The sequence below is a fragment of the Equus asinus genome, chromosome 13 (genome assembly GCF_041296235.1).
Source record: "Equus asinus isolate D_3611 breed Donkey chromosome 13, EquAss-T2T_v2, whole genome shotgun sequence".
Lineage (NCBI taxonomy): Eukaryota > Metazoa > Chordata > Mammalia > Perissodactyla > Equidae > Equus > Equus asinus.
Window position 1 is genome coordinate 1,602,663 of NC_091802.1, and position 22,901 is coordinate 1,625,563.

At 54.4% G+C, this 22,901-nt stretch overlaps 1 protein-coding gene across 11 annotated transcripts in view; it reads left to right on the forward strand.

The window, feature by feature from the left end:
* The window catches only part of MPRIP (myosin phosphatase Rho interacting protein), a 142,427-nt gene that overhangs the window by 83,941 nt on the left and 35,585 nt on the right, over nucleotides 1–22,901 (forward strand). For 6 of the 11 annotated variants that reach the window (XM_044745234.2, XM_044745233.2, XM_044745232.2 and 3 more), the window contains exons 5-12: nucleotides 3,956–4,040; nucleotides 7,616–7,829; nucleotides 9,256–9,415; nucleotides 14,219–14,360; nucleotides 15,195–15,308; nucleotides 16,922–16,978; nucleotides 18,226–18,294; nucleotides 21,855–21,944. In XM_044745234.2, the coding sequence (XP_044601169.1) occupies nucleotides 3,956–4,040; nucleotides 7,616–7,829; nucleotides 9,256–9,415; nucleotides 14,219–14,360; nucleotides 15,195–15,308; nucleotides 16,922–16,978; nucleotides 18,226–18,294; nucleotides 21,855–21,944 (931 nt within the window). Of the gene's footprint in view, nucleotides 1–3,955; nucleotides 4,041–7,615; nucleotides 7,830–9,255; nucleotides 9,770–14,218; nucleotides 14,361–15,194; nucleotides 15,309–16,921; nucleotides 16,979–18,225; nucleotides 18,295–21,854; nucleotides 21,945–22,901 lie in introns of all 11 variants that reach the window. The other 5 variants (XM_070482211.1, XM_070482212.1, XM_044745231.2 and 2 more) reach the window with 3 other exon arrangements.

Below are 22,901 nucleotides of genomic sequence, written 5' to 3' on the forward strand. Positions count from 1 at the left end.
TAGGGGGACCGTGTTGATGACTGCAGCGCAGAGTAGAGGGAATTAGAATGTGAAGCCTTTTGTTTTCAACAACTGAAGGACTTCTGTGAGTGCTGGCCTTGGTGTCAGTATCTCGGCTATAGCCCCAGCCCAGGCTGCTGCGTGAGGAAGCGAGAGCACGGGCCAGAAGGTCCCCATTGTTGATGGAGTTCAAATCTACACCATACTGGGGGTGGTGCAGGCAGCTGGAGCCGTACTGCAGAGGGCCTGGGCCCACACTGGGTGCCAGTTCGCTCTGGGCTCCTCCCTGGAGTGAGGCATGTTTGCATTTCTGATTCCTGGGGGCAAACAAGAGGACCACTCTGACTGCTTCCTGATTTTAATCCTAGAACCATGCAATTTCAGAGCATAAAGGGCTTTTACAGAGCCCTCATTCTACAGTTGGGAGACTGAGGCTCTAGAAATGAGGGCACCTGAACGGGCATCCTCCAGATGTGAGTGGCAGCATGGAACAGTGGCACTTCCTGGTTTACACTTGCTGCAGCGGCCTTGTCTGGCAGGCACATCTAGGCTGACGTTCCACTGCCCAAGTGGAGTCCTTAGGGAGATCTAGCCCTCCCCCAGTCCTCCCCTCAGTAGCTGGGTCCCAGGGAGGGGTCTGGGTGACAGGTGGGATGGGAAAGGTGTGTCTCAGGGCCCTAGGACAGGCTAGGGAGCGTGTGAGCTGGGAGACCAGGTCAGTGATGTAGAGGTGCCACGTGACGTTGAGAGAGTGATGATGTCTGGCATTTGACAATGCTTCCAGCAGGTGGCCTAAGCCCTACCACCAGGCACTTGGCCCAGGCCAGGGGTTCTGGGCTCTGTCCTGAGCCCCTCTCCTGTGGTCACTTCTGTATGCATGTATGAGGCCTGCCATTCCCATGCAGCTTGGGTGGACAAGGTTGTCAGCAGGCCCAGATACCAGATGAGTGTGTACTTGGGGTCCTGCATGTAGGCTGGGCAGGCCTGAGGGTGAGAGGCTTGTGCAGTGGCCTAGTGGCATACCCAGAGCCAGAGCAAGTCACCTGATGCCTTTCCCCTCCTCCGTCCTGGGTCTGGGCTGCTCTCGTTCCTACCCAATAGGCAGGGCTCTCACGGAGGCAGCCTGCCGCTGGGCCCCTCACCAGGACCCTGCGCAGCAGCTTCTTCATCTGCCCCACCGGCTGGGGTGCCTGGGCCTGCTTTAGGGAGTCACTGGGGCAGTGTGCCCTGGGGACAGACTTCTGCCTCCGTCTGCTCTCCCTCCTCTGCCTCTCGCCTCACCTTCTCAGACGGACCCCTTTGCCTTGGCTTCCTTTGTAGCCTCTGGGGTCTCGCTGCCTGGCACAGCTCCTTTGCTGAGTAAACTCATCTGTGGACTCTGGGGCCCTGAGATGGGTCTAGGTGCTCGGGTCCCTAAAGAGGTGCAGACACTTCCTTCAGGCTGCCTTAGAGGGGGAGGAGTTGGGCACAGTCTATCCAGCCTTCTTTCCGGGGTCTTCTCTGAATGGATACCTCTAAACGGCCTGAGGCAGCCACGTTTTCCCCAGAGCTGGATGGAGAGAGTCAGTAGTTCCCTTGCCTGGTTCCTCAGCCAGGAGGACACCTGCAGGATGTGTGGAGCACAGCTTCACACAGCTCTCTTAGAGGAGGTGAGCTTTAGGCGGGAGTTGGCAAGGGGGACTCTTCTGTGCCCTCCTGCTGGGCTGGGTCTCAGCTTCCCCTCTTCTCTCTACCCCTACCTTTCAGCTCTGTGCCTCCTATTCTCACTCATCTTGGCTCTGCCTTCAGAGTTGGGGAGCCTGCTTGACCATGTCCCTGATGACCACATCCACCACCAAGCCGTGTCCACTTTTGCCCCTCACCTCTCTTTCTTGGGTATATTTTAACATTCACACATCTGGATAATGTTAGATGCTTCCTCCTGGGCTTCTGTGAGAAATTCGAGTGCAAGGGGCACATTCTGTCCTCTGTTCTTGGGCCTGGCATCTCTTAGCCTCCAGCCACAGCAGCACTGCACAGGGACTGAGGGTGCCTAGAGGGACTGCCCATGCTCCTCCTGAGCTTCCAGCCTTGTCCAGGCGGCACAGGAGCTTCAGAAGCTCCACTCATCAGCAGGGCAACTGCAGTGCAGATCTTCTCTCCTCTCCCTCATGGCCTGGCCTGCACGGCTCGCAGATTCGCCAGTTCGTTAGTTTCCACTTGGCAGCAACTAGGCCAGTCTGAAGGGGCTCAGGCCACCCCGAAAGGCCTGCCCCTCCGCACCACACTCCTCGCACTCCTGGGGCCCTGGAGGACGAGGTGACTTTGCCGTCTCCTCTCCCCTCCTAGGTAAAACTCTAAGAGGGGCCTTCTGCAGGCGCAGTTCTTTGGAGTGCCCAAAAGACATTTCAGCCTTTAGGGCGGGCCGGAAAGCAAGTCTTTCAACCCCACAAGCAAGTGAACTCCTCAGATCACATGAGTGTCGCTCCTGGAGAGTCTGCTCACCTGCTGGCTTTGCAGATACAGTTGTAGCCTCCTTCTTGCACACAGAGTGACCCGCAGGACCTATGCCTCAGGTCTCTATGGTACAGGTGATTGTTCGTTCTCTCAGCAAATTGAGAACTACCTGCTCTGGACTGGTGATTTCCCACACCCAAACCCACTTCCCCAGCCACCAGCTGTCAACCCACAGCCAGCATAACCCTCCTGAGGTTGTCCCAGAAGGCCAGTGACTACAACCGACTTCCTTCACCACCCCCTTCTCCACCCCAAATTAAAGAAGCACCTCCAAGTGCTAAAGACACAAGCCCTTCTCCTTTCCCCAGGCTTGGGATGCTGGTGGTCCTTGCAGCCCCCAACCAGGGTGCCAGCGGTGCAGACTCCACCTCGCATTGCAGCTCAGCCACTGCCACCAAGCCCTTGGCATAGGCTGGCGGCAGGCCCAACGTGGACCCTAGTGTTCTGGGAAGAAGTCGACCAGAGTCTCCTGCAGTACCTTCCCCTCTGGAGGAAGCAGTGGGGCTGCCTTTCACCACCGTGCCCCCTCCCGCCTTCTGCTTCTTAGTCCTCTTTGTCCAACTCTCCCAGATGTTATGAAGCCCCAACAAGGCAAACAGTGGTTATGTCATGGCCTAATCTAGCTCTTGGCTTTAGAGATGAGGAGACTGAAGTCCAGAGGGCCTGGGAGCCACTCAAGGTTATGATTAGAGGGTAGCAGAGCCAGATCAGACTCTAAGCCTCCTGCCTCCAGCCCCTGTTCTCTTCATACTCCCCTGCTGCCGTCCGTGCTACCAGTCCACAGTGGACCTTCCGGCATGCATGCCCTGGTGTGGGTCCCGGAGCATGTCTGCTGGGCCTTCCCCAAAGCCGAGGTACCTGGTGCCCTCAATGTGCAGGTGGGCGCAGAGGTCAGTGAATGGGTCTGGGAGGTCAGCTAATCAGCCCCTCGAAGTGACCTGCTGTAGGGAACTTTGGTAGCACAACTCCTGGTTTCCTGCCTCAGTATCCCCAAATCCCAGTTGTAGCCCATCTGTGCGCTAGCCAGATCTGCTCCGGGAGGGCAGTTTTAGAGCCAAGTCTAAGCCCCAAAGATAGGGTCAGTAATGGAAACAGTGACGGTCTCTGTACTTTGTGGTCAGGCCTGCTGCTCTGCCAGGGTGGAGCCTACCTCAACCCTAGGCCAGCCACAGGGCCCTCCCTGCCTACCCTGTGGTCATTGCAAGGTCAGCATCCAGGCCTGGTCCCACCACAGCCTGTGCTTGTCCTAGGCTCTGCTGCTGGCACTTCCTGCCCCAGCAGTGGCAGGCTCTAATCTGGGCAGTGCTCTGCCCTGCTTGGGTGTCCAAAGGCCTGGCCACTGGGTGGGTGCCTCCAGTCCGGAAGTGTTAAGCCTGGTGCCTGGACCACCCAACAAGAAAGGGTCCTAGTTCCTGAGAGCAGGGGTCTGATTCGGTCCTCTCTTCTCTTCTCTTCCCAGGTGGCTGGAGATGCTCGTGGTCTATCCCAGGACCAACAAACAGAACCAGAAGAAGAAGCGGAAAGTCGAGCCACCCACGCCACAGGTAGGCAGTGGGTTTGCCAGGTGGTGTCCACTTCGTGGTTTCAGAGATGAGGAGCTGGGGCAAAGTGAGAGTACCCCAGAAGATTCAAGGGCTTCAGGACCCAGCCTAAAATTAGGGGTGAGGGAAGGAGTCAGGTCAGGGCTGAGGTGGTCCTCAGCCCTGCACGTTGTCTCCATCCTTACAATGGTCTGTGGGCTACAATCTGCATCCTCCTCTTCAAGCCACAGGGCAGGACCCACTACAGGGATAGGGTGGCCTGCTTGTGTGGTCTGGCGCTGCCCCAGGAGGCTTCCAGCCAGGGGGCAGGTGCTGAGCAGCAGTAGCAGAGCGTGTGTCTCTTCCCCTGGCTGTCCTTCCAGCTGCTGGGAAGCAAAGAGCATGCCAGGAGGGGTTGCTGGCTGCACACACTCCTCGTGCGCCACAGTCCAAGGAAGGACTCAGCTCAGTTCCACTTTCTACACAGAGATGATCTTGCAGAGAGCAGGCTGAGCAAGGGGAGCCAAGTGAAGGGCTCTTCGGGGACCCCACCCTTGCTCTGGGGCCTTGACCATAAATGGAAAAAATTGGTGCTGGTCTTGATTTTTGTGCCCCTGCTCTGACTCCCATGTGACCAGAGTGGGAGGTGGCTGGGGTGGTCCCACCAGGTCCAGTCCTTCCCCAAAGACCCCTCTCCACTTCCTTCTCTTCCCCAGCCAGTGTCCGGGGGCTCATGGCACCAGGAGGGGTTCTGAGCCTCAGTGAACTGATTTGCAAAATGGGCTTGTTTTGATCCAGTTATAGGATTATTTGTGAGCTTGAAAGGAGGTCTTGGGCCCAGTGTGGGTGCTCAGTAAATGTTATTCCTTTCCTCTGCGCTCAGGCTTCACTGTTACCAAGTGTTCTTGCCTGATCGAGCCTTGCAGTAACCCTGAGAATGAGCAGAGTGGAGATTGGGGGTCCCTTGGGCGTCTTGCAAGGCCCAGAGCCTGGCAGAGGTCCAGGCATAGCAGAACATGGCTACCCCCAGGGTTCAGCAGTCCTTCCTGGTGCTCTCTCCTTCACTGAGTGGCAGAGATCAGCCTGGGTGGAACTGGGTCCCCCTTCTCCTCTACGCCCCCCGGGTCTCCCCTGGATGTGCCTGCCCTGGGCTGCTGCACACACCCTCCTACTTGTAGAGTGCAGCTCTGGGCCTGCTCTCAGCTCATGGTCATTGTCTGCCCTCTGTCTACCCTCCCAAGGAGTCCTAGGCTAGCATCCTCTGGAAGGTAGTGTCCCTGGCAAAATCGAATGGGAGTTGTTTCTGGAGACTGAAAGTACAGCTTCCTGCTGGGGAACAGCAGACACACATGCAAATCCCCTAAAGCTGGCTGGTTTGAGAGAAAAAAATCCCAGGCAGAATAACAGCGTTTAGGGTTACGCTGCGTTTCCATAGTAATACCTTGGAAATAGTGCCGTAGCAGACCTCCTGCCTCCAAATAAGGCAACTACATGTGCAGGAGACACGTTCGGCCCAGACCAGGGAATTTGATGGTGTTCCTGCTCCCTAGCCCTTCCCTCCCCTGTGACGTCCCTTCCCCCCAAATAATGCTGGCCTTGGCCAAGCTTCACCTTGTCTGTTGGTAGCAGGAGCCATGTGATCACAGGGTGGGAAGATCCCCCACTTCCCTGAGGGTCTGTTAGAGCCCGGGGGGTCTGGGGTCCCAGCCTCTTCCACTCAGCCCCTCCCGAGCCCCTGCAGAAGCCAACCTGGCAGTCTCTTTTCCTTTGCCCCTTGCTCCTCAGAGCATCACGTTGAGGCTGCTGGTTTCTGGAAGCTGTGAACTTTCATCAGGGCCACGCTGCTGTGAGTCAGTCTCATGGGGTGAGGTGGGGCCTTTCCAGAGGAGAGTTGCTGATCTCTGGGAAAGCCTCCCTTCCGCAGCCTGATGCCAGAGTCATTCTAGTGCGCCAGAGGAAGCTGAGGGGGAAGCCTAAAGCCTTTGGGGCCCCCGTAAAGGCAAGAACCCAAGACCCCATACCTGGCCTCTGTCTCCATGGCCTGGGAGTTTCAGATCAAACCAATGGGGAGCTGCTACACCCCATTCCAGGCCAGAACCCTCCTTCTCATTGGGTTCCTGCTCAGTTTCTGTGCCCAGGAAGTAGAAAGGAAGGCTGTCGATGAAACCCCTTCCAGAGAGGGGGCCTGCTTAGCACATGGAGGTGACGGAGGCGGCTTGGCCCGGGCCTGCCTTCCTACCCTATTTCCTCTTTCCTCTTGCTTTGAAAACTCTTTCTGAGTAGCCAGATAAATAGCACAGACTTCATTATAGCGTTGACATCCCTGAGCAGTGCCGCTGTCCTGGCTACACAGGGACATAGAAAACCTGGTGCCTCCACTCCTTCCTTGTGCACAGGCACTCAGGGTCTCTGTCGGCATGAGCTCCAGCATCCCTCTCCGCCACAGTGGTGACAGTGTGCAGAGCGGTAGCAGTGCCATGTGGCCCTGGCCTGGCCTGTGAGGCATCTTACTTTCCACGTACCTGCTTTGGAGAAGAGAAGCAACTTTACCTAGAGACCAGGCTTCCTCCCATCACCCACGCAGCCCCTCTCCTGGAAGCCAGCATGGCTTTTCTGCTGCCAGACTGTCCTTCAGTCCCCACTGACTTGATCAGGCTTTGGCTGCTGTTCATGGCCCCCACTTCTCTGGGATGAGTCCTCCAGAAGCAGGGAACGTGGGGAGGGATCTGGGGATGCAGCCAGCCCTGCACAGGTTGGGAGGCCCTTGGTGTGGGAAATGCATGCATTTCCCTTGCATTTCAGGCCTGGAATTTCTTCTGCCTCTTGGAGATCCCTGCCAACCCACCCTCTCCCAGGTCACCCCAAGCATCAGAGAGGGGTATGCATGTGCCATAAGCACTTCACCCACGGTGTGGAGCTGAGGGCACCAGCATCCAGGGCCACTTCTCTCACAGGCACAGCTGCCTACCCTCAGTCCAACCTCCCCTCCACAGAGGGGCCCTATTCACATAGTGTCCCAGGTATCCAAAAAGGGGAGGGTGGGTGAGGCCAAGGGTTGGCCTCAGCTTGGGTGCAGCACGAACAGATGCTTTGCATTTACTCCAGGGGGGCACATCTCAATGGTGTGTTCTTTCCTCACCGCTTGTCATCCTTCCTTGTTTGTATCCTAAGCACTTGGAAGTCTAGGAATGACAGACTCTAGGCCAGCCACTTGTGGTCTTGCCTTTAACGCCTGCTTTGCTGCTCTGGGCTCTGTTTGATTTTTTGGGTGAGGAGAACTTGCATGTGTCTGTGTTGGGGCTCTGAGCAGAAACCCCAAGCCTCTGCTCCATGCATTTGCCAAACCTGGCCTGTGGCAAGTGAGTCCAAGCACTTCAGGGCTGCAGAGGAGAAAAGGCCACAGTACTATCCAGGAGCTTCCACCCTGACCAGGACACCCTGACCAGGACTAGAGCCTTCTCTTCTGCAGATTCTGAGCCCCTAACTCTATGAAGTTCACCTTGGTATCCCCCATAGCTAGGTATCCAGGCACCCAGGACCTGTGTGCCAGCTTGGGCTGTGTGCCCCTGTGCCCACACAGACACTGCTCTCTCCCCCAGGAGCCAGGGCCAGCCAAGATGGCTGTCACCAGCAGCAGCAGCAGCATCCCCAGTGCTGAGAAAGTCCCCACCACCAAGTCTACACTCTGGCAGGAAGAAATGAGGGCCAAGGACCAGCCAGATGGGAGCAGCTTGAGTCCAGCTCAGAGTCCCAGCCAGAGCCAGGCTCCTCCTGCCAGTGCCTTGAGGGAACCTGGGCTGGAGAGCAAAGATGGTAAGTGGTGCCCTCCTGTCCTGGTGCCCCACTTTGCAGTGCTGGAACAGGCTTACATCCCAACAGAGCTGGCACTGGGGACTCAGGGGCCTGCAGAGTCCAGTCATGAGCCCTGAGCCTCAGACTCCCTTGCCTTCTGTGTCCATCAGCCTCGGGCAGGGCCTGGCATAATGTGGGACTGGGATCCCTGGCCTTGCCCCTCTAGCTCTTAAGTCCCATCTGTAAAGGAGTAGCACCTGCTCTGCCAGCCCCAAGTTGGTGTTGTGAGAATCAAAACACTCGGTAACAAGGTCTGTGTACAAGGAGGCCTCTCATGTTCGTGGCCTAGTTAACACTGGAAGCCCACTGTGTCCTGAGAGAGCAGCAGGAGTTAGGGCAGTCACGTCCTCTGCTCTGTCCCATCCTGCCCAGGCCCTTGGGGGAGGTGGGGAAGAGGGTGCTGGGGCAGGAACGACCGGCAGCCCCGAGCTTTCTCCACTTAGCACTTGGAAGCTGCCTGAGCACAAGTGGGACAGCCGGCCCTGACTCCCCTGTCTAAGCACTGAGGGCTCCGCAGGACACAACTTGGCTTTTCCCCTGTGTATTTTGTCCAGGTCATTAAAGATGAGGGGGCAATTGGGACTGGCCCAGCTCATTCAGGCCAAAATGCATTTGTACCAGCTCTGGGCAGAAAGTGCTTCAGTCTCCTTTGGTAGCATCTGCCCATCCACATCTGAAATCCATTCACTCCTCTCATTTCTGCACAAGTCCTCTGTCCCTTCCCTCCCCAAAAATGTACTGAAAGACTAAACAGCTCGCTGGCCATTGGTTTCCTCCTTGATGTCCAGTAAGAAGTGGTTGGGGCACATCTCTCCTCACGGGACCTGCTCTCCCAGCTGAGCCCCCAGATTAGAAGCTCAGGGGCTCCCTGACAGTCTGGCAGAGAGGCAACCAGGTTAGGGGAGTGATGGGTGAGGCACAAGTGTGGGAAGGAGGTTTCACTCCCATCACGTGGTTCTGCCCTTGTCAAGCCATGTCAGCCTTTGGAGATGGAAGGTGGAGACATGGTCCTGTTTGGATTTGCACGGACTTTTTTGTTTTTGTTTGTTTTTGGTAAGGAAGATTGGCCCTAAGCTAACATCTGTTGCCAGTCTTCCTCTTTCTGTTTTTCCTTCTTCTCCCCAAAGCCCCAGTACATAATTGTATATCCTAGTTGTAGGTCCTTCTAGTTCTGCTGTATGGGACGCCACCTCAGCATGTCCTGACAAGTGGTGATAGGTCCATGCCCAAAATCCAAACCAACGAATCTCGAGCCACCAAAGTGGACGTGTGAACTTAACCACTCAGCCACAGGGCTGGCCCCTGCATGGGCTTTTTAAAAAATCCCCAGAAATGGAAGATAGCAGCAGGCTGAGTGTGTCTCCTGCCTCCCCCTTCTCTCTTCCAGAGGAGGGCGCCATGAGCAGTGACCGCATGGACTGTGGCCGTAAAGTCCGGGTGGAGAGCGGCTATTTCTCCCTGGAGAAGACCAAACAGGATTTGAAGGCCGAGGAGCAGCAGCTGCCCCCGCCGCTCTCCCCTCCCAGCCCCAGCACCCCCAACAACAGGTATAGTGGCCCTGGACCGCCCTCCCAGGAGCTTGGTCATCCCTTTCCTTCCTCAGGTCCTCGACGCCCCAGCCGAATGGTCTGCAGCAGCTCCCTTGGCTCCCTGGATGCAGCCAGCCAGCCCCCTGCCCACATGGACTCTGGCAGCGCTGGGGGGCAGGGGGCAGAGAGACTGGGGCGCACTTTTGCCTTTAAAGCCAGCAGGCAGTATGCCGCCCTGGCCGACGTCCCTAAGGCCATCAGGATCAGCCACCGAGAAGCCTTCCAGGTGGAGAGAAGGCGGCTGGAGCGTAGGACTCGGGCCCGGAGCCCTGGCAGGGAAGAGGTGGCCCGTCTGTTTGGCAACGAGCGGAGGTAAGGAGGGGGTTAGAGGGCTGAACGATCGCACCTACGTACACAAACACACAGGCTCCCCTCACCCTTACACACAGTCTCTCCTGCGTGTACTCCACTTTCTCTTACACATGTACTCACATGTACACTCACTCATGTATTCTGTGACTCTTACACACTATCTTCTCACATACACTCTCTTACACACACATTCTCTCTTCTCCTCCCCTCTACACACACAGACACACACCCAAACACGTTCCTAAGCCTTCCTTAAGGGAGCACGCTTGTTCTCCCTTTCTGTTCAGAGCAAGTAGGGAACCTTTCCTTCTGGGTCCTGGACTCAGGTCCCACAACTCAGCCCCTGGTAGCCAGAATGTAGGATCTCTGGGCACCCAGAGGCCTAGGCCAGGACCTGCTGCTTCCTATAAGTGCCTCCTGACACTGGGACCTTAAGGGCCCCTGGGTGGGGTTCTTAGCCACCTGGGCCTTGTGTGGTTCAATCTTTTCCTTCCGGGCCCATTTCTGTTCTCTGAGATAACCGTGGAGGCAGGAAGATCCCGGAGATGCTGATGGTGGCAAAAGCTCTCCGTACCCTTACAGTCTCGGGTGCAGGTGACCGGCATCGAAGGAGATGCGGGGGAAGATAGTACTGCCCAGGGACGCAGGGTGGGCAGCACAGCTTCCTCCCTCGAGCACTCACTCCCACAGGAAGCCACAGGGAAGTCGAGGCAGCCTGTGAAGCTGCCAAGGGCTTGACAGCATCAGTTGTCATCCAGGCTTGGGTGAAATGTGAAATGGGAGGCCAGGTAGAGCCACGGCATCCTGGGGGAGAGATGGGGTTTGGAGATGAGCCCAGGGAGGGGCTAGCGGCTTGGGCAGAGACATGGAACTCGACTGCTACCTGAGGAGAGCAGGGCTCTGCCCTTTCTTTCTCTCATTCCACTGGCCCTGCACGTCTTGGAGAACTGAGGAAAGAGCTTGGTTCTTTCTCTGAGGCTTCCAAGCCTAGGCCTGGACCAAAGCACCTGAGTGCCCCCTCCGATAGGAGCTTCCACCCCTGAGTCTGTAAACAGAGCCTTTGCTCCAACAACAGCGTTCTCACCCAGGTCCACAGGTAGGCTGCTAGAGGTCCGTGAGCCCTCAAAATGATTCGAGCATCTGTATGTACATTTTTCTGGGAAAAGAAAATCCATAGTTTTCATTAGATTCCCAAAGAAGTTCACTTTCCATAAAAGAGGATCAGACGTAAGTTCCAGAAGTATTCATAGAGGGTCCTCCCACCTACCAAAGCCTGGGTAAAGCTCAGAGTTGGGGCATGCCATGGGGACGGCCCGGGTGGCCACGGGCTCCCCCTAGAGAGGCTGGCTGGGAGCAGAGCACCTTTCTCTCCTGTTCCCCTTTCTTCTTAACACCTACCCCTCTCCCAAATGTCCCAGGTGGAAAGGACCTATGGATCTGTGGATCAACCTCTAGAATAAGGAAAAGACGCCCAGAATTTTTGGTCTTGAAAAGAGAAGAAAATAGAACGTGCCTAATTCCTAGGGAGAGCGAGAGGGAAGGTGACCTGGGAGGTGCCCACCAAGTACATGGCTGTCTTCCCTTTTCACTAGTGACCCAGAGAGGTGCCTATGCCACCATTTAGATGCAGAGACAGGGCTCACAGAGACAGCCCAGTGCAGCAGAGCTGGGACGCACATCCCAGCTGGGCCTTTAACTGAGAAGGCCGTGCTCCCATGACGTGACCCAGGACTGGGCCAAGGCTGTCCTTTAAGCAGTTCAGTCAATATAAAAGTAAAGGGACTTGCCAGAGGTTTAGGAGGCCGCCGGGCTGGGGCGGAGGAGGCTTTGCACTGGCCGGTGATCAGGCTGTGTGTCCTGGAGGCTCATGAGTGGGCAGCCCTGCCCTGGTTTAGTAGCAGACCAAAGAATTAACATTCAGCACACCTGCTTGGCTTTGACCCTCTTCTCGTCTAGTGCCTGGGGTAGGCGGCATCTCTGGGGCTTTGCTTTCCGCATGTTCTTTGCCACCGTGGAGACGGGTTTTCACCTGGTGTTGGCATCCTGGGGCCCACCAGTTCTGCATTCTAACACTGTAACGTCACTTTCTTACTGACTCTGATGACATCTGACTGGCTGCTGTCACTTTCTGAGGCCTAAGTAGCCTGCCCTGTACTTGATTGGATTCCTGTGCCCTGGGTGAGAACAGAACCCCAGATTGGCAGGACGTTGGCCACAGTTACCCAGAGTGGTGGCTGAGCCAGGCCTGCCCAGGAGCCAGGCTGGGGGACGATGGGCATTGGTTTCCTGACAAGCCGTGGCCCTGAAGCTGTCCTGTGTGAGCTCATCAGCTCCACTCTTCAGACTTGTCCCAGAGCCTTGAAAACATTTCTTGGGTGGTGAGTTGCTGCCCAGTGAGCGTGAGGAGGCTGTGGCCCTTGTTGAACTGTTGGTGACTGGCACCGGGGCCAGCTCCTATGTGGTCCTACCTTTCCCCTCGGTTGGGAGCTGGAGAGGTTGAGGCAGAGCAGAGGTGCGGCGCCTCCTTTCTGTGCCGTCAGCCAGCCCCGAGAGACCTTTGCTGTCATGCCTATAGTATTTAAAGGAAACCATGTTAAAAACTTGCTAGTTTGCAAGGTAATCCTGGCTGACCTCACCAGAGCCCCTGTATGTAGAGAGGCTGCAGCAGGTACCACTTTCTCTTCTCTTGTCTGACTCCTCTCTCTGCAGCCCTGGCAGGCCTGTAGCATGCACCTCGCATGTGACTCAGCCGGGCACTGTTCCTCACAGGCGCCTTGGGGCTTTTTAGGCCATGGGGTCAGTTGGAGGGACTCTTGTTCCCCAAGTGGCGGCACTGAGGCCTCTCAGTGGGCCTGGAATCTTATTTAAATCCCACAGAGATGGTCGAGCACGGAGGATGCCTCACACCTGACCAGGCTGAGCCCTTGCAAGAGCTTCCTGTGGTTCCCGGGAACTCCTGCCCTGCCTTAACTTCCTGCGCTCTCAATGCTCGGCCTCCTGCTGCCTCCCTCAGCCGCCCCCTCACTGCTGGTTCTGGCAGGCTGGCCTGGGAACAAGCTCTGGTCCTGGGGGAGACTCCGCAGGAGCACAGGACACTAGAGCAGCCACACTTTGTGTGGGAGCACAGGGAGAAGCAGAGAGCCAGGTGCCCCAAGACTTCCGCTCTTGGTATTAAGCCTTGCTTGATGAAGAAGCCCTAAAATTTCCATTTTTACTGGTAACCCTCCCTGAGAAAAAGCTGGCCTCTTGGGGGGATCTCAGGAGTTGAGTCCATTTCCTCTTTCCTTCCTTATAAAGTTGGATTTTAGTCTTCTGGGTTCAGAGGCCCTTCACTTACTTCCCCTTGACTCTCCGCTTGTCCAGGATGCAAGTAAAACCTTCCCCGTGAAGTGGCCTCAGAGTGCTTGCCTGGCAGTCCCTGGGAAGACAGGCCCCTGGCCCAGTGATGTTTCAGTGTCCACGTCCCAGGCCCCGAGAGTGGGCAGCCCACATGGGCGAGGACCAGGCCTCAGCCAGCCTGCCCCGCACAGCCTCCCTGCCCATGCCCATGTGGCTGCACCTCGTGACTCAGGGGCAAGGATGGTCTGTCCTCCACAGTGATCACCTCGGGTTTTTGTTTCTTTAATTCTTTGGATAATTTTGATTTACCATTATTTGATTTTAAAATCAGTCCTTTTCTGTTTATTCATTTTCCAGCCTTATTTTCTTTCAGGTCTTGCCCCTCTCCACCTTCTCCTGCTGTGTCGCTGTGTGACGTTACTCGCCCTTCCTCCGCCTGCTTCGCTCCCATCTCAGCTCCGTCTCCAGCCGTAGATGGCCTGACGATGCTGCCGGCCCTTTCACACGAAATCAACTTGCTTTGTTTTTGTTTTAATTTGGTTTTCGATTTTTTTTTTTTTTTTTTTTTTTTTTACTGTTGGCAGAAACAATGTTAATTCATGGGCCTTTTTCTTGCTAAATTTTGGGTGTCCTGGGTGGGGTTGTACCATGATCTGCTGAGGAATGCAACGAGGATGGAGGCCGGCCCCTCCAAGGTGGTGGTTGCCTTCTGATCATGTCTGTGGCTCAGGAGATGATGCTGGGTGATGAGCTGTGTGATTGCTGAGTGTGTCAGCACGACAGACTGAGCAGGGGCCTCCAGTGTGGGGGCAGAGGGCAAGGGCAGGCCTGGCAGAAGGGAAGGCCCTTGCCCATGAGGTGCTGCCAGTCCCTGCACAACTCTTGCCTCCACGGCGGTGGGAGAGGGAGCCTGGGGAGGGGTCTCAGAGGTGAACTGGCCCCATGTCCTGTGTGCACAGCCTCCCTGCCCTGCGGAAGGGGAGGCCCAGGGAAGGCTGGGATGTTGGGGGTGTTGGCTAAAGCAGCTCCTCTGTGACTTGAAACCAAACCCAACTTGGGCTGTGGGGGGACCCTATCTTCCCCTCAGCAGCCTCGTGTCCTCTCTTGCAGGAGGTCCCAGGTGATTGAGAAATTTGAGGCCTTGGACATTGAGAAGGCAGAGCACATGGAGACCACCTCGTCGGCCGCACCCTCGCCATCAAGCGATACTCGCCAGGGCCGCAGCGAGAAGAGGGCGTTCCCCAGGAAGCGGGTGAGCATCTTGGTTACAGGGCCAGCCCTGAGGCCTGAGTGATGCCTTGTGGGGCCAGCTGGGGCACAGTCCACACAGGCCCCACACCCCCTCCAATGTACCCCAACACACACCTGGACACACTTCTGCTGGGCTTCCTGCTCTCGTGTTGTAGTTGTTTGCTCGTGTCTCTCATCTCCTTCTCCAGTTAGTGAACTTCTTGAGGGCAAGGCCTGTCTTCTACATCTTCCTATCAGAACTTCATCCGTCTCTGCTGAGGCTGTTCTAACCAGCTTTAGATCCTGCGTCCTAACTAGAGCTGCTCTCTTTCTCTCTGAGGTAGCCTGGCCACAAGGCTGAACACTTTCTTTCCTCTTTCTTTTGAGTGACAGCCATAGCCCTTGTTTCTCTACTCAGTCCACAAGGTAGATTTCGCTTCTGAAACCCTCCTTCTCCCAGGCAGCCCTTTCAACTCTTATGGCCCTGCTTCTCTCTGGGCTCCTGAGGTTCCCTGCCCCTTGCTGCTGCAGAACCCAGGAATCTTGCTTCTGTGACCCCTAGAAGCTAGGGGGTAGGGGTGGGACCAGGAGAGTGATGGTGATTGGTGCATCTGAAAGAAAAGGCATTTCAGAACCCGCTGCGTGAAGCGGAAGGCACTGTATGAGGAATCCTGGGGTATAGGCTCCTTGCCCTGCTCTGGCGCAGACTTGCCACAGGAGCCCAAACAAAGCACTCCCCTCCACCTGGGAACAAGGCCCTGTAGTCCTGACCCTTGCACAGTTCTGGCTGCTGGTCTCCCTGCTCCTTGCCCGAGTTGACTGGCTTGTACTGACTGGCGGCTGCTCTCTGCCACAGGACCTCCCCAGTGAAGCCCCCACAGCTCCTCTCCCGGACACCTCGGCCTCCCCCCTGTCTCCACACCGAAGAGCCAAGTCACTGGACAGGAGGTCCACGGAGTCCTCCCTGACGGTGAGCCCAGGCGCCCGCGTACCGAGGCCCAGAGACACTGCTCCTGTTGCTTCTGTCACTTGGGGTCATTGCTTCTGTCTCTGCATCTGCACCGACTGTCCCCTCTGTGCACCAGCCCTTGTGTCTGTGCCTGGTAAACAGACACTTTGTTTCTTTCCCTCTTCTGGGCTATATGAGCATCCTGAGCTCTGAGGCTCCCGGTAGAGGAGGCCACCTGGACAAGGCAGCAGAATCCTGATTCCAGGGGATCAGGGCCACAGCAAGGAACCTCTCTTATTCTTGTTTTGGATGTTTGTTTCTGTGACATTTTGGAGGCAGGAATCCGCTCTTGCTGGGAGTGCTTGTCCTATTCATGCAGAGGGTTTCACTGCAGAGGGCAAGAGGCCTTTGCTGGAAGTTGTTTAAGCTGCAGCAGTGGGGTGCATGTAGGGAGTGGTCAGGTGGAGTCTAGGCAGGGTATCACTCCCCTGGGGAGCTGAGAGTGGCAGACCAGAGGCCCTAGGAGTGAAAGACAGCTGCTCGTATAGCGACCCGGAGGTTTACCTGCAGCTCCTCCCTGCTTTGTCCTCAGCCTTCTGAGGAGCCCAGGCTTTGTGCCACCTCTCCCCCTGGGGTGTGGGGCCACCAGCCAGATTGACATGAACCTGTGGAGCAAGGATGCTCCCAGAGCAGAGACTCCCAGAACACATGTTGCTGGTCGTTGTCCTGCCTCTTCACTTTGCACTGTTCTAACTCCCTCTCAGTCCTTCAAATACAAAAAGACATCACAGCGTATGTCTGGGCAAGGTGGCTTTAGAAAAACAGGGAGCACGTGAGGCGAGGGGAAGGATGAGGCACATCTCTTTGGGTACTGGCCTTTACAGGTGCAAGATGTGGCACACAAGCAAGGCCTGGGTGGCTGCAGGTGGTCCTAAAGGTGCTCTCTCAGGCTGTTCCTCGGCCCGGGTGCACAGGTGCAGGAGGGCGCAGCAGGGACAGCACCCCAAGCAGGGCCTGCTGTCAGGCCTGTGCACCCTGCTTTTCTGTCTGCTCTGCTGGTTTTGCATCTGGTAGGGAAATGGAGGCTGCAGTTCATCCTGATAGATAAGTGGCCTGAGGGTCTTGGCAGGGTTGCTACTGTGTCTTGCTCAGTACAGTCATGGCCTCTGCTCCTCAGTCTTTCTCTCTCAGTCTTCTGTGGCCTCTGCGAGAACTTCAGAATTCTCCTTTCAGCCATCACGGCAGATCTTCCCCTTCATGTAAAACGCTGAGTGACTGTCTGGGCCACTCTCCTCTGCCTCCCAGGTGGCCCCTGCTGATGTAGCAGGGGCTTCTCTCAGAGCAACTGGGCAGCCCCTCCGCTGCTACTCCCAGGGCGATGAAGCCATGCCCTGCCCTTCCCATCAGCCTGCTGAGCCCGCCATCTCCTTCCTCGAAACACATGTGCCTGTGGAGTGGCTTCAGGCAGCACCCACTCGGATGAGGCGGCCATGCAGGCTTGTCTACAGGTGGAGAAACTCTTTTCCTGGTGCCCACTTCATCTGGACAGACGAGCTGCCCATCGGTCACCCTTTGCCTCTGCCTGAGATACCACAGTCCTTTCCTCCAAACTTATTTTGTTCTCCCTTTCTTAGCCTGACCTGCTGAATTTCAAGAAAGGCTGGCTGACCAAGCAGTACGAGGACGGCCAGGTGAGCGTGTAGAGCTGCTGTGGCCCCTGAGGGGCCAGGGAGCAGGTGCAAGGTCCAGCTGGCCTTGTCCCCGGTGGGCGAATGAACACTAGCTCCGTCCCCCACTTCCAGCATGCCCCCTTGTCTCGTGGACCAGGACTGTGGCCCAGATCCCCATCTCCTCAGACAAGTGGAGGCGTGCACCCTCTCTGCACCCCTGGTTCTGTAGAGGTGGGTGGGGCCTCTGGAGAGGCACCAGCCAGGCCTGCTTGCTGCCAGTCTGATAGATGGCTCTCCTGTACCCAGCAGGGATCTCAGCCTCAGGCCACGGGGCTGCCCTACAAAACCAGCTTCCTACCTGGTGATCTTTCCTAAAGGCTCCTTGAGAGTACAGGCTTCCTGGGGACAGGGAAAACCTCTGGTTGTGGGATTGGCTGTGTTTGCAGACAAGGCAGCCAAGTAGACAGCAGCCGAGGGCTGCAAGGCTCTGTTGGAGACACCATCTCAGCTGCAGTCCTGAGAGGAGCCAGTGTGATACATTCTTGCCATCAGACTCAAGCAAGAAGAGCCACTTGCAGCTGGACCAGCCAGTCCTCCAAGGAGGCGTGATGAGGAGCCTGCTGGGTCCAACTGAGAGGCCCCTGAACCCCATCCATCTGAATTCCCCTTCCTGCTTCCTGAGCAACTGTGCCAAAACGTCCTCTTTTTCTCTCTTCTCCATATCAATCCCCTTGGCCCTGCCTGAAGACTCAAGTCTCCCTCCTTGCTACTCACAGTGAAGACTTGGGCATCTGGCTGGTTGGTGTGCTCCTGCTGGCTGCAGGTGGGCGCGCCCCTCTGGTTAGCCGGCCAGTGGCTGTGGCCTGCAGGCAGCCACCTTAGGACGGAGATGCGTTTTCACAGCCACCTTTAGCTCTGAGGGCCCAGCCCCGGGTCTGCAGCCTCTGGAGCTGAGACTGAGGACTGCGAAGTGCTGCTCACCAGCCACACCCCTCTGGGTTACAGAGAGCCCACAGCCCCGCGGCCCAGCCCAGCTCTCCATGCTGCCTTGTCACTGGGGAGCCGCGGCTTAGCAAGCGCCCTGAGGTCATGTGCGCATGGTTGCCTGCGGCCTGAGCGGAGTCCTGTGTGTCTGCCACTCGCGGGAGGGGCCGCCTGCCCTCTGCTTTACCTGTGCTCTGGGAGGTGTCCCCAGGACTCTGGCTGTGGATCGCCTTGAAGTAGTGTGCTGCGTGGTAGTTGAGTCTTGTTTTTCCCTTCCCTTTCAGTGGAAGAAGCACTGGTTTGTCCTTGCTGATCAAAGCCTGAGATACTACAGGGATTCAGTGGCTGAGGAGGTGAGTGTCTTGGGTTAGCTCTTGTTGTGTAGACAGCTAAAGGGGTCCAGGTGGCACCCGGGGCCAGAGGTTCCCAGTGCCACTACTCCTGGGCTGAGGTCCGCTTCCGTCTGTTGACGGTGTCTGCACTGCCATCTTGGGTTTCTGGTCCAGATCTGGTGGGCAGTTGAGCACAGTAGGACCAGCTTGATGCTCTTGTGACTGGTTCCTCCCTGGAATGCTGGTTCTCTCCAGGCCCTGCTTTACGCAGCTGGGTGCAGTGGGTTTCAGCGGTCTTTCTTTTCTCTGTTCTTTGAAAAACACTGAAGATGTCTTATTTTAAAACTCAAGGTGAGCAGTTTTGTTTTTTCTACAACGAGATTTGTGATGAACTGAGTCTTTCAAAGAACTAAACCAAATCTTGTCCCTTGACTTCTGGACAAGGATGGGATGTGGCAGATGAACTTGGTTGGCCCAGTGACTCTGTGGTTAAAGACCAAGCAGAAGTGGCTCTTTTTTCTTCACTAAGAAAGTGGCCGAGTGGTTAAGTTTGCGCGCTCTGCTTCGGTGGCTCAGGGTTTCACCAGTTCGGATCCTAAGCGCGGACATGGCACCGCTCATCAAGCCGTGCTCTGGCGGGTGTCCCACATGCCACAACTAGAAGGACCCACAACTAAAAATACACAACTATGTACCAGGGGGCTTTGGGAGAAAAAAGGAAAAATAAAATCTTAAAACAAAACACCTCTTCTGAGCAATTTGGCAAGTCTACTTTCCTCCCTTTTCCCTTGCATTCCAGCCCAGGATATATCCTCCAGATAGACTCCCACATAGATGAAAAGTGCTCTGTCCCGGATTAGTCATTCCTGCACTTTTGTAATAGCAGGAAGTTGGAGAGAACCTAAATATCTGTCATTAGGGGGCTGCTTATATATATTTACATACCCTGTATGTAAAAAAAAAACTAAGTTCCATGTGGCCTGCAGTGGAAAGGCACTAGTGACACAAGGTAGATGTAGGCCCGTGTGGGTGGCGGGCCTCTGGTGGTGCCTAAAATGGGGGATATAGGAGCTTCTGTAAGGGTGTGGTTGTGTGTACATGGACTAGCAGTTCTGAGTGGGGTCTGTGGACCCCTGGAGACCCTTTCAGGGGGGCTGGCATACTTAAAGTTATTGTTGTAACACTAAGATGCCATTGATGTTTTTCATTGTGTCGACATTTGCACTGGTGGCAGAAGCTCGATGGTAGGCGAAACCGCTGGTGCCTTAGCCGGTCAGGCCACAGCCACAAACGGCCAGCAGCCACCTTCTCCATGCCACATACTCACAGTGTTAAAGAGAGGGCCTTAATGGAATAGTAAAAGTTAATAATTTTATTATGTCTCAATCCTTGAATAGCCATCCTTTTAATATTCTGTGATTTGAAATGGGAAGTAAGTACAAGTCACTTTTGCCACATACCAAACAATGGTGGCTGTCTCATGGGAACACACTTGGGCTCCAGTATGTGCTGCCAACTGAACTGGTGGCTTCTCCTGGTGGAAGACTATCTCTTCTCGAAAGAACACTGACAGACAAACTGCTCGTTCAGTTCAGTTTTGATGTTTGGCAGATATTTTCTTTTTTTTTTTGGTGAGGAAGATTCGCTCTCAGTGAACATATGTTGCCACTCTTCTTTTTTTTTTTTTTGCCTGAGGAAGATTAGCCATGAGCTAACATCTGTGCCAGTCTTCTTCCACTTTGTATGTGGGACGCCACCACAGCATGGCTTGATGAACAGTGTGTGTGTCTGCGCCTGGGATCAGAACCCGCAGACCCAGGCCACCAAAGCAGAGCACGTGGAACTTTAACCACTTAGCCACAGGGCTGGCCCCATGGCAGACATTTTCTTGAAAATGAACCAAGTGGTCCATTCCTTTAAGGAAAACAACTGACAGAATTTGTTGCCAATGATACAGTTTGAGCTTTCAAGCAAAATTGAAACTTTGGAAAACTTGTATTCACCATTATGAACTTGACAGCTTCTCTTTACTTACAGACCCTCCTGATGAAATAGGTGGCGATAGTAACAAATGCAGTGTTTGATCTTGTATAATGATATGTGTCAACATTTGGAAGATATGCATAACTCATTGTCTTCCAAATGACGACACACAGTGTTAACAGAGTCGTGCATGGGTCAGAGATCCATTCAAGGGCAGGATAAACCGTGGATTTCAATATAGCAGAGTACAGAAAGTTCCTTGATAGGATTTCAGATTCCACTTTGCAGTTTTAAGAAACTACCAGCTGTCAAAGAAGAACAGTCACGGTTATCTGAAAAGACTTAAAATACGTCTCTGTTTTCCAATTCCCTGTCTGTGTAAGGCCAGACTGTCTTCATATACTTCACCCAAAACAGTACACCGAACCGATCGAATGCAGAAATACGTGAGAATCCAGCTGTCCTCAGAAGCCAGGCATTGAAGAGATTTGCAAAAGTCTCTTGCTGATTTTTCTAAAGTTTTTTTTTTTCCTTTTTTTCCCCAAAGCCCCCAGTACGTAGTGGTATATTTTTAGTTCTGGGTCCTTCTAGTTGTGGCATGTGGGATGCCACATCAGCATGGCTTGATGAGCGGTTCACGCTCAGGATCTGAATTGGCGAAACCCTTGGTTGCCGCAGCATAGCACATGAACTTAACCACTCGGCCATGGGCCAGGCCCTGATTTTTTTAAATAATAATTTTTATTAAAAAATGAGGGACCGACCTGGTGGTGCAGTGGTTAAGTGCACATGTTCCGCTTCGGCGGCCTGGGTTTGCCAGTTCAGATCCCAGGTGCAGACATGGCACCACTCATCAAGCCATGCTGTGGCAGGCGTCCCACATATTAAAAAGGTAGAGGAACATGGGCATGGATGTTAGGTCAGGGCTAGTCTTCCTCTGCAAAAAAGAGGAGGATTGGCAGATGTTAGCTCAGGGCTGATCTTCCTCAAAAATAAAATAAAATAAAAAAATAAATAACAAATGAAATGGGTTTGTTTGTGTTCTTAAATGAGTAAATCTGTTTACTTTTTTCTTCAATTAATTTCTAATGTGGTAAATATCATCAATAGATAAAACCCACATAAACAAAAACTCTTGTTGTCCTCAGTTTTTAAGAGCATAAAGGAGTTCTGGGGCCAGTGCAGTGGCGTAATGGTTAAGTTAGCGCACTCTGCTTCAGTGGCCCAGGGTTTGCAGGTTCAGATCCTGGGCGCAGACCTACACACCATTCATCAAGGCATGCTGTGGCAGTGTCGCATATACAAAATAGAGGAAGATGGGCACAGATGTTAGCTCAGGGCCCATCTTCCTCACACATACACACACACTGCATAAAGGAGTTCCGACATCAGCACAATGGGGAACCACTCCCTGGGCTGTCTTTGGCAGGATGCGTGGGAAATAGCAGGTTGATGATTCCAGGTGGTGTAGGGTAGATATTATCCTTGCTTGTGAGCGTAGATGCCCGTTAAAAATAATGCTAGCGTGGAAATTTGCTCATCTGGGCATTGACTTTTGCTTTCTAAATCTCTTAAGATCCTCTCATTTCTCTCCATAGGCAGCTGACTTGGACGGGGAAATAGACTTGTCTACGTGTTACGATGTCACAGAGTATCCAGTCCAGAGAAACTATGGCTTTCAGATACATGTGAGCCTGGGGTGGAATTTGGAGACAGGCTTGGTGTAGAGGTGGGGGATACCGGCTTGACCAGACAGGACATTTCTCCAAGAACCTGATGTCCTGGTCCAGGGACACTTGTGGGCAGGCCTTGGTCAGCACAGGCTCTTTTCCATCAGGGTTAGCACTTTATCCTGTCCCTTTCTCTGTCCTATAGCACCTGGACTCCCACCCCCAATTTGTGATCTGAACAAAAAATTAGACGTTAGTGACTTTCTTCTCAAGACTATTTAGAAGCTTTTTGTTACTGAAGTTTCTTTTCTTTTTCTTCCTTTCTTTTTAAATGCTGGAGTTTGGGACAGTTGGAAGGATGTGGGGCATGGGGAATAAGAATGAAAGTGTTAATCACTTAAATGTAACTTATTCTTTTGTATACTCATTCATTCATCTACTCACAAGTATTTTTTTCCCCCACAATCTTGTGAGGGACTCACACAATCAAGGCATTGCCTCTGCCCTTAAAAAAGTAATCTAATTGGACAAATAAAATGGTTCTTATGGGCCATTTCCTCTAAGCCAGTGACTCAAGGGCTACCTAGAGGCAGCCAGGCTTGAGGTTAGGGCACTAACCTGCCCCATCTGCCCGCATTCTGGCACTGGCTGCACGTTCAAGAGGTTCTCAGAACCACTTTCAGATTCAAGGATTAGCCAGAATAGTCCACAATGTGCCCACAATGACAGTTTTACTGTAGCAGAAGGATGCAGATCAGAACCAGCCAGAGGAAGAAGCACAAGGAGAGTAGGACTGGGAAAGCCCTAAACACCAAGCTGCCCTGTCCTTGGGGATGCATCACCCTCTCGGCATTGATGTGTGGCAACACACACAGCTTCCACCCAGGAAGCTTGCCCAGGCCTCGCTGTCCACAGTTTGTATGGAGGCTTCTTAACTGTTGCCATTGAGCTATTGCCCGCACAGTCGAACAGTCT